The following is a 9,906-nucleotide window of genomic DNA, read 5'->3' as shown; positions in this document are numbered from 1 at the left end:
CTCTTTATTGACTCTGTGAAGTCTGAATCTTATTGTGAAATATGAACAAAAGACAGCCTACGTCGTAAGTGAAGTCTGTCAAAAAGTGTTTCAAAGTTGTATAATTGCATAAAATATAACTAAAATAATTTAAGAAGGACCATAAAAACGTAAAAAAATTAAGGCAAAGATCTTTACAATACTCAGATATTATATTTCTGGCCATGATAAGACAAATAAACCAAAGAAGGAAAGAAAATAAAGATGCATGTAAACTTTAATTTAGACTTTTTCGTTTTTCCACTTCAATATGCATATATGACTTATTCACGTGCCCGGGAAAACTTTATTGCACAGTCGGAGGAGAGGGGGGAGGAGAGGGGGGAGGAGGGGGGGGGGGGGAAGGACCTCTCAGACTTTTTCAGGGGATTCCCAAAATATGCTGAGTAACAAATCAATCCACTCAAAAGTTCAGCGGACGATTCAGCAATTATTTTTGCACCGTTTCCAAACGTCAACGGTGAGCTTCCATGCGTAAAGAGAAACCTGCTTTGACTGGGCGGGGGGGGGGGTATTTAAGAAATTACCCCCCTCCAACAAACCTCGCGTTTTGTACCGGCGGTGATCATTGAGCTGGTTTCACTTTCTGTCTGACTCTAATCGGAAAGTTCAGTTTACTTCAGCGCCATAAAGCTCTCCCCCACACCGTCTCTCGCCGGGGCAGTTTGCGGCGTTATAGTCTGACTGTTGACGGATCTCTTTGTGGAAATGTGCGCCAACCTTTGAGCCGCATACGCACGACCGCCTGCCTAACAGACGTGACGCAATGCGCTCCCACCACTAGAGGATAGTGTTGACTTTGATAAAGCTTTGGCCCTGCGTTATTGAAAATAACAAAATCTCAAGGCCATTGTTTTTACAAGAGCTGTTTGGAGAAAAGTGATGTCCAAAACGCAAAAAAAACAACAACAAAAAAGGTTTAATGGAGGTGAAGAAGTCGGTGGGAAAAAAAAAAAAAAGCAAAACGGTGCCAAGATAGCATGAAATATTGACGTTTCAGGCTCATTTATGCACATAAACGGCTAATTATGATGTAATTGTACTGCAGCCACATTATGTACTTCCTGAAAAGTAGTTCCCCTTTTGTTGTCGATGTGATTAAAGGAGTCTTCTTCCTGTTCATCATAAAACTGTTAAGATAAATAAAATGAAGGTCCTGCGGGATCTAATATCTGTTTGTAAACACTAACAGATGACAGATTTAATTTAAGTTTATTAACACCAACGGTGATTAATTGCCGGTTTATTCCATTACATCCGAACAAGCTTGGATAAAACTAATGTTTCCTTGAGAAACACACATTTTTTTTTTTTTTTTTCCCGCCGCGGCGTGTTTGTTCTCGTAGGTGTCGACTGAACTTCAGTTCCCCATTTATAACAAGGCTGGAGAAATATTGTTTTTTTCGCTACCACGCTGAAAGGTCAATGAAGGAGTTGGCTTGAAAATATCTGTAGATGTTTTTTTGGACATGCGCAGATGGGAATTGCCATATTGGAACGGGGGCAGCGGCAGCAGCTGAAAGACGTCGCTCGCGCTGCTCCGCTCGGGCTCACGCGAAGGAGGAGAAGAGAGAGAGAGGGAGAGAGCGAGCGAGAGGAGGAGAAAAAAAAAACCCAGAGGGGGTCTCGAGGAGGAGAGGCGACAAAAAACTTGGACAGGTAAGACAGGTGACGGCTCGAGCGGTCCGCGGAAGGTTTCCCGTGGGCTGCTGCGTTTTGTTATTTGCCTTGTGTCGACGAAATAAACACGGGGAGAGTTATTTTTCCTCCTCCTCCGCTTTACAAAAAAAAAAAAAAAAAAAAAAAAAAAAAAAAAAAAAAAAAAAAAAAACCCGAAGTGCTCCCGAGGCGGTTTCTGTAGAAACGAGAAAAAAAAAAATAATAAAAAAAATAAAAAATAAAAAATAAAAATTCGCGAGCGGTCGTTCACGAGCCCAAGTTGCTCAAAGTGTCTCTCGCGCGCTGTAATTAACAGCTTCCACCGGCGGAGAGGACGTTGTCTCGTGGCACTCTCGGGTAATATCGTTTATTGCGTTGTTTTTTTCCGACTCTATCACGCAACTAACTGCTCCGAGAATAACGTGAATTTAAATAATCCGCACGAGAAAAACAAGCTGAAACGTTTATTTGAACGCGTTTTGTTTTTTGTGTGTGTGTGTGTGTGCTTTTTTTTTTTTCTTGTAATGCTGTGTTTAAAAGACCACGACGCAAATTTTGGTCTTGATGTGAACGCGAAGTTGTTGGGTTTTTTTTTTTCCGGAGATCCGCGTTAGAAACGCCGTCATTCGGCCGCAAATGAGTCATGTGGGATTTTTTTTTTTTCTCGTCACCCTTAGGTGCGCGAAAAGCCATCGGAAAATACCGGACACTGCCAAAATGTCAAACCACTTTCAACATGGCGGGTTATGGTGTTCGTGGGGGAAAACTGCGCCTTAAAATCTTTGAACGAGGAAAAAATAAAACGACGGCAGATAACGCGCCCGGTTCTGTTTCTTTTGATGGACCTACACGAGATTTAATCAATTAAATTCAAAGTGTGCATTTGGCAACTCCGTGGGAGTTTTTTTCCGCTGCAGTTTTGAGTGTGCAAAGTACATGACCGGAGTGCCAGCCAGCCTGCTGGTCGGCAACACCCCTTCGCAGCCTCATCTTCCTCATGTGCACTTAACGTTTCCTCTTTCACTTTTATCGAAAACAAAAACACCGGAAAAAAAAAAAAAAAAAAAAAGAAGAAAGAAAGAAAGAAAGAAATGCTGCAGCTCATACGATGCGTCTGCTGCTACACCTCGTTATATCACATTAATATTATTTTTCCAGTTAAAAAGCCACAGAAGGAAGGTTTCCCTCCACCTTTTCTCTCTCTCCCCTCCCCTCTCCCCCCCCCCCCCCCCCCCCCCCCATGCAATCTTTTGATAAATATGTTGATGATTGCACAGTCGGGTGAGATATATTTTACGCCTGGTATTGTTTCTCTGTGGGTACATTTGCAATGATTAAGCAGATAATTGGGTTAAAACCACGCGGATCTATTTAATTATTTCTCTTTTTTGCCGGGCGGTCTGCAAATCCGGGGTTTTGCAGCTTTGCATTATTCCACAGGATTCCTCCCTCCAGATTAAATTCGTCACCATAATGAACAGAAACAATAAAAGACAGCAGCGTTATACGGAGCCGACGATTTCACGTGCAATATGAATAAATCATGCTTTCCAGACTTCTTGTTGCTACAAAGATCTTTTTTTTTCTCCCTCCTCCTCCTCCTCCTCCTCCTCCCGCATGGAGCTGCGAGTGGGGATGGTTGTATGTGAGCGCAGTCTGGTAGATGAAGGAAACGTGCTCCAAAAAAAAACAAAACCAAAAAAAACAGTAGCACTAATACAGGAGATATGAAAAGCACAAAGGTAAAATATACGTGATCCATTTCCTCCACGTGGGGGGGGAGGGGGGGTGGAGGATCAATACAAATCCTGCTGCACATTATTAATGCTGTGGACTGTTGGCTTTGTATTTTTTTTTTTTTTTTTTTTAAAGCAAGAACCACCCAACGGCCATTTTTTTTTTTTTTTTTTTTTTTTTTTTTTTTTTTTTTTTTTTAATCATTGAGCTGCTTTCTTGATAAGACATTGTGTGTTGATCTTCCTGTGAGTGTCTCTTTGGACACAATCACAGTCTGTCCTAATGACAGACACAAAGATATGGAGGAAACACAGGGGTCACTTTGCAGGAAATATTGATCTTTCTTTCTTTCTTTCTTTCTTGGCAAACTTAACTCCAGGCCTCGTATTTGAATACGCGTATAAGCAAATATCAGAGTTGACTTCTCAAGAGTCTCAAAGCTGCAGGTTGTGCAAAGTGTGCGCAGTAGGAAGTTGTTTCTAGCAGTAGCATGTTGAAATAAGAAAGCTCTGTGGCTGAAGGAGGAGGGAGGGTGGAGGAGGGGGTGGGGCTGCTGCTGCTGCACTGTTCTCCTGTTTCTGTTTTGCACTTCATCATTTTAAGATGATCCCAGTGAGCATCACAGCTCTGCTTTAATTGGCCGTAAAAAAAAAAAAAAACAGAAAACCCCGACACAGTGACCGCGTTGTTGCCACGCGTCTGCGTTTCGAACTGTAGGAGCCGAGAGTTGGAAAAACAGAGGACAAATTGTTTTATCGAGACGCCCCGTTGCCAAGTGGAAACAACTCTTGGATGGGTCTAAAAAGAGGAGAACCTAATAGGGAGTAATGCAATAAAACCCAAAGCCCATGCAGTGGTAGTTAATCTCCTAAATCCCCCATTAAATCTTTGGCAATGGATGGGTTTAGAGAGCGGCAGGGCAGCACGTGGATGCCCAACTCCCCATCGGGGGCTAATCAATTAAAAAAAAAAAAAAAAAAAAAAAACTCTGCTCAATCTGAGACAACGGGGGCAACAAATGTCCTGCGTCTGAGATTAACACTCCCAGACCGGTTTAATCCCCCGGTGACCAATCTGGGCTGTTTCCTCCTGCAGGCTTTTTAAGCTTCAGGTCAACTCTTATGAAAAACTGCAGCAACGACTCGGCTTCGTTTCTGGGATAATAAAAAAAAAAAAAACAACTAAAAAGTGAGTCGAACAGTCGAGAGTCTGAACATCAGCCTGCGGATGGTTTTCTGTCCCCTCGGGGTTATAAAACTTGTTTAACTAGCGAGGGACTAAATAAAATAAAAAATTCAACATGTTCTTACAAGGAGTCGATGAGATTATCTGAGTTGACTTTGGGAGATTTAAGCACTGAAATTTAAATTCCCTTCTTTCCATTTACAAACTTTACGCCCTTAAAATTTATTATAAAGACTCCGTCTTGAGGGAAAACACACGTTTTAGACGTCTTCGTACACATGAATGTGTCTTTTGTCTAATGAGGAAATTCTTTTTTGCATTAACTTGATGAAGAAGAAAAGGAAAGGAAAAAAAAAAAAAAAAAAAGAATAAAATGCGTGACCTCTTGAATTCCAGAGGATTTTCCAAAAGTTTACGAAGATAATAAATATGTCAGGGAGAGTTTTTAGGGAAATGAGCAATGCGAGGCTTTAAGTATTTGAACGGTGACACACTTCCTGTTGTTTTTTTGGGCTCTGACTTTGAGCACACTGGATTTGAAATGAAGCAACTTTCAGTTTTAATGTTTTCAGGGTGTTTTTGGGTGCATTTTCTTCTTTTATTAATACATATTGCCTTTAATTTCTGGGAAGCGCAGGTGGACAATGACAGGGCTGCAACCTCCTACACTCCTCATCTGATGTGGTGGTGAAAGCCCTCAAATTAAAGCTCAAAGTCGGCACTTTAACCACACAGCCGTCCTCATGGAAGCAAAAAAAAACACAAAAATGCGAATGCCCATAACGGCAGAGACTTCGAAAAACTCCCATTGGGGCTGCAGTTCCTCACTCGGTCCATATTTGGTTAATAGATTCATCTTTTCTTGTATAAAACGATTGAGAAACAGCCCAAAACACGAAATATGCGCAATTCAAAAGCAGAAAAAGCCGCAAAATCGTCACATTTGAAAAGCAAATGTTTGTTGTTTACTTTCTTCATTACCGACCGTCCGGGGGATAAATTACAAATTGCCGATTAATAACCGTAAAAGTCCGTAAAAACGTCACTCGTGCTTCAAACCGCTTCGCTTGAAAGCGTTGGAACAAAAATATCTGCGTTGCTCAGTCGGTGTGGGGAAAAAAAAAAACGGCCTTTTAAGGAGGAAGAGAGGAAAAAAAAAAAAAAAAAAAACCAGGTTGGAGAGCGGCTGCGAACTGCTCCTCCTCCCGTGTGATTGCAGTGTTTGAGTGCACTTTGATGAGTTTTAATGAGAGCCGTAGAGAGCTGCTGCACGCCGTCGTCGACGGCGACGCGTCGCTGCTGCTGCCGGAGGATCGGAGGCAGCGGGAGGAGAGAGAGGGGCGAGAGGGGCAGCGCACGGCGTCATGTGAGCCAAATTAGCTCAGCTCCTTGTTTACGCAACGAATGTATGCTGGAGTCACTGTGGGACGTCAGGGGGGTGTGTGTGTGTGGGGGGGGGGGATGACACACACACACACACACACACACACACACACTGGGGTGGTTGTGGAGACTGTCACAGCCTTTGTACCGCAGCCTCACAGTTCTCCAAACACCCTCGGCTCAAACAGGACTATCTTCTGTGCGCTTTTAATTTTCTTTGGATTTATTTTTTTTCGGAAGCCGGTTTTTTTTTTCCCGTCGTGGGATCGTCACGTTTTCTTGTCTTTTTTTTTTTTTTTTTTGCCTTCGTGGGTCCAATACGAGGATTTTGGGTCGGCTCACCCAGTCGTGGAATAATTTGTGTTTTCTGCTCTTTTGGATGCTGATTTTTGTTTTCATTGAGGGGGTGGGTGGAAGGGGGAAGAGTGACGACTTCGGAAGCTCGGAGTTGTTGTTGTTGTTGTTGTTGTTTTTGTGGGCTTGCTTTGGGGATCGCTGTGTGACGGCAGCTTAATTGCCAGGTTGATGAAAGTGTGTGGAAGTGAGTCACTGGTGATGTGACTGCGTGACCGAGGACAACCACCAGGCAAGTTACAAACTGTCCTGTTGTTGAGAAGACATTCGTGTTGATTTTTATTTGTTTTTCTTTCCTATGTAAATACTTCTTTATGACAACCTGTCTCCGATGTGTTGTCCTCATCTCGCTAAGCTCATTCTTACAGCTTTAACGAAGCACCACAAGGAGTGATAAGCAGTTAATTCTCTGTTCGCTGCTTCTGCAGTTCGGGGATTTGCTTGTTTTTTCTCTGTTTTATGTCATCGTAAACTAAACATTTAAGAGCTCTGGACTGCCGCTTGGACAAAACAAGTCATTTAATGATATCAACAGGGACTCTGAGTGATGGCCTTTTTTTTTCTTCTTTTTTTTACTGTTTTGTGATGTTTTTTTTTACCCGACAAAATAATCAAGAAATGGTGCTCGGATAGATCAGGAATGAAAATAACTGAGTTGCAGCTTAAAAAAAATACAGACTAATATGCTTTTGCATTTATATTTAAAGGCTCCGGGACGAGGGATTTCCAACCCATTTGTTGGACTACCGAGGGGATTAGTGGGACAGGAAAAAAAAAACAAATTGCTACATAGAGTTAATTTCTTATAACGTTCGCTCAAACGAAAGAGGTTGAGAGCAGAAAAATCTTTTCAACGAGCGCTTCCGCTGACGTCCGGAGCAGCTATGACTCTTTTATGGGATATGATGTTGAGCATCAGGAAGAACAAGCAGCGGTGCTTCTCAACACGGCGTTAAGTGAGTCGACTGGTTAAAACATGAATTTGTAACGACAGCGAGAGGCTTCGAGGTCTGTTTGATTCGGCTCAGACCGACCGACGCAGACCAGCGTACATTTTCTTCATAGCGATCACCAGAGCGGCGCGTTCGCGACCATCGCGGCGACTGTTTACTTGTTTGTTTGTTTGTTTATTGTTGAACAGGGAACGCGCCGGCAAACGTACAGACAAGAAGTGTTGGCGGTGTAACGCACACGGGGTGATAATCGACACGTCGAGTGATCCGATTAGTTTTGGTTGCACGTTACTATTTTGTGAGCGCACGAAAGAGCTCGGCACGCCATACCTCACGTCCGGCGGCCATCACAAGAGTGGGCGGCGTCTTCCTGACCTCGACACCGATTGGTTGGCAGGCGGCGTGTAGCTGATGTCGGCGTGTCGTCCGTTCAGCTGGTCGCGTTCTGTTTGAATGGAGAAAAATGGAGGAATGATTCGAACCTGTTGCCATCGTACTATTATCATTATTATTATTATTATTAAGCTGTTGCTACCATCATTTATTTCCCTCTCTGAAAAACAATAGTTTTCCATTCTTCGTGGAAAACAATTTTACAGTTAAATACTTCGTCTCCTCCCGACGTGGCTTCTTTCTACTTCTATTACGCTTCTTTTTCTTCTTCTGCTGTTTAATGGCCGATGATAGCCGGTCTCAACTTCCTGTAATTGATCTTAAAGTCCGACAGTTCAAACGGCAGACTTGTTTCGGTTTGATCTGGACGGAGAGCACCTCTTCTAGTCGGGTCGTATTCTGGTCCTTTGTATCCGAGGCTCCTTTAACACCCGCTGTTGTGGTTCAAAGGTCGAGTCCAAACAACGTAGGTGCGAGAGCGCCATAAATCGACCTGAAAACAGACAAACAAGATAAACAATAAAGCAAAAGATACGACCCGGTTAGTCGTCGTTCCGTTCAAAGTTTGTGACGGAAAAAGAAAGCGACCTCTGACCTCGTTGAGCTCTGCAGGTCGGACGTGAGGCCGAAGTTTATCAGCACTTAGAGACACATTCGAACCCGTTGGCGTCTGAATCCAGCTGAAGATAGTGAGCACCGATCAGCGGGAGACTCTGCTTCATCTTAAAGAATCAGAAAATACCAGGAAAGGGACGATGAACGTTTTTATTGCGGGTCATTTCAAAACTCTTTAAAAAAAAAAATTAAAAAAAAACAGTAACCCATTGCCAGTTATAAATCCACGAGCATGACTGATGACGTCATTGGTAAAATTGAGTGCGAGAGCTTCTTGAACGCATCACACATTCATGTTTACAGTCGTATTTCCTCTTTCATTTCCCAGACGGAGCTGCGGCGGCTTTTTGTTGTTCTGCCTCCACGCTTGCCTGAATGCATATTTTTCAAGCCGGACTAATTTCCCGGCCTATTGCATCGCTCGTGTCCTTCCAGTTTTTCTACTTTGTTCGCCTCTGATTGGTTATCTGATGGGAGTTTTTTTTTTTTTTTTTAGCCCTGGTATGCAAATACTTGCAGCCGGCAGACAATATGCATGAAGAGTATTTCAGCAGGCAGGATGAGGAAGCAGAGGATGAGAAAAAAAACAAACAAGTTTCCTACTTTAATGATTTAGAAAATAAAGTTTGTGTACGTTAGAGGGATGCAGACTTTTTTTTTCCTCTGGGAATTCCCCGACGATCAGCTGACTTTTCCTCGACTCTCGTGTTTACCGAGTTTCTGGAGGTGAAATTCTTCTCTATTCTGCCCATTAGGGCACGATGGCCGTTGCTGTTCATGCAAACCATCCGCTTCTCGTCCTCTAATATTTGAAAGAAATGCTATTTGCATAATTTCCTGTCAGCCAAAAAGACTTTTCCAGAGAATTTTTTTTGCCAGATAGTCGGTGATTATTTGAGCAAACTTCAAAAGCTTTTATGTTCAAATCGTCGTCGTGTTCCTGGAAGCGAAGAAGCAATAAAAAGAAACTGCCAGCTTCCTGGAAATATCGTGGACTTTTCTTTTTCTGGAAAGCGGGCAGTTTATTTGACATTATTTGATAAATCCCAGCGTTGATTTAATTTTCTCTTCTTTTTTCCCCTGCTGCAGGGCTGTGGAGGAGAAAAAAAAAAAGAAAAGAGAGAGAGATGCAAGTAAAGGAGAACTGAAAACGCTTTCGGGTCAGAGAGTTAACCCTCACCAGGAAGTGGAAGGCGCAGGATGCAGTCTCGCGCTCGGGAGCAGCCGCCGGCCGTCGCCGCGGTGACGTCACACTGTCCGACCAATGGGAAGAAAGAAGAGGTGAACACAGGTGAGACTCTTACCGACGGTTGGTCTCATGATGCTGCACTCGACATGGACAACTCTTAGATACGCTCGTCTCGTTTTCTTTGCGTTTACGTTCATCACTTTTATCTATTGTAAATTCCCCCCCCCCCCGTCTTCGCTTCTTATGCTCGGGTTCGTCTCGCATGACGCGATGCCGTGTAACGTTACAGGTAATGCTTCAAAATATAGAAAATAAATAAAGTGCATAAACACAAATACAGTTCAAATATAAAATAAAGCAATATTCGCGGTACTTCAAAGGGCAGGCAAAAGTGCAAGA

General features: G+C 43.0%; 1 protein-coding gene across 5 annotated transcripts in view; it reads left to right on the top strand.

Annotated features, from left to right (window-relative positions):
• The first annotated feature begins 1,448 nt into the window (after positions 1 to 1,448).
• Positions 1,449 to 9,906, top strand: part of sfmbt2 (Scm like with four mbt domains 2) — a 45,282-nt gene continuing 36,824 nt past the window's right edge. For 2 of the 5 annotated variants that reach the window (XM_069139894.1, XM_069139890.1), the window contains exons 1-2: positions 1,449 to 1,698; positions 9,408 to 9,609. In XM_069139894.1, the coding sequence (XP_068995995.1) occupies positions 9,519 to 9,609 (91 nt within the window). In that variant the 5' untranslated portion in view covers positions 1,449 to 1,698; positions 9,408 to 9,518. Of the gene's footprint in view, positions 1,699 to 1,837; positions 2,056 to 6,423; positions 6,590 to 8,882; positions 9,045 to 9,407; positions 9,610 to 9,906 lie in introns of those variants that run through there. The other 3 variants (XM_069139893.1, XM_069139891.1, XM_069139892.1) reach the window with 3 other exon arrangements.

The sequence above is a fragment of the Embiotoca jacksoni genome, unplaced genomic scaffold (assembly GCF_022577435.1).
Source record: "Embiotoca jacksoni isolate LCO1_2020_lvr unplaced genomic scaffold, fEmbJac1.0.p SCAF_86, whole genome shotgun sequence".
Taxonomy (NCBI): domain Eukaryota; kingdom Metazoa; phylum Chordata; class Actinopteri; family Embiotocidae; genus Embiotoca; species Embiotoca jacksoni.
Note: the sequence above shows the minus strand (reverse complement) of the source record. Positions and strands in the feature narration are given on the sequence as shown.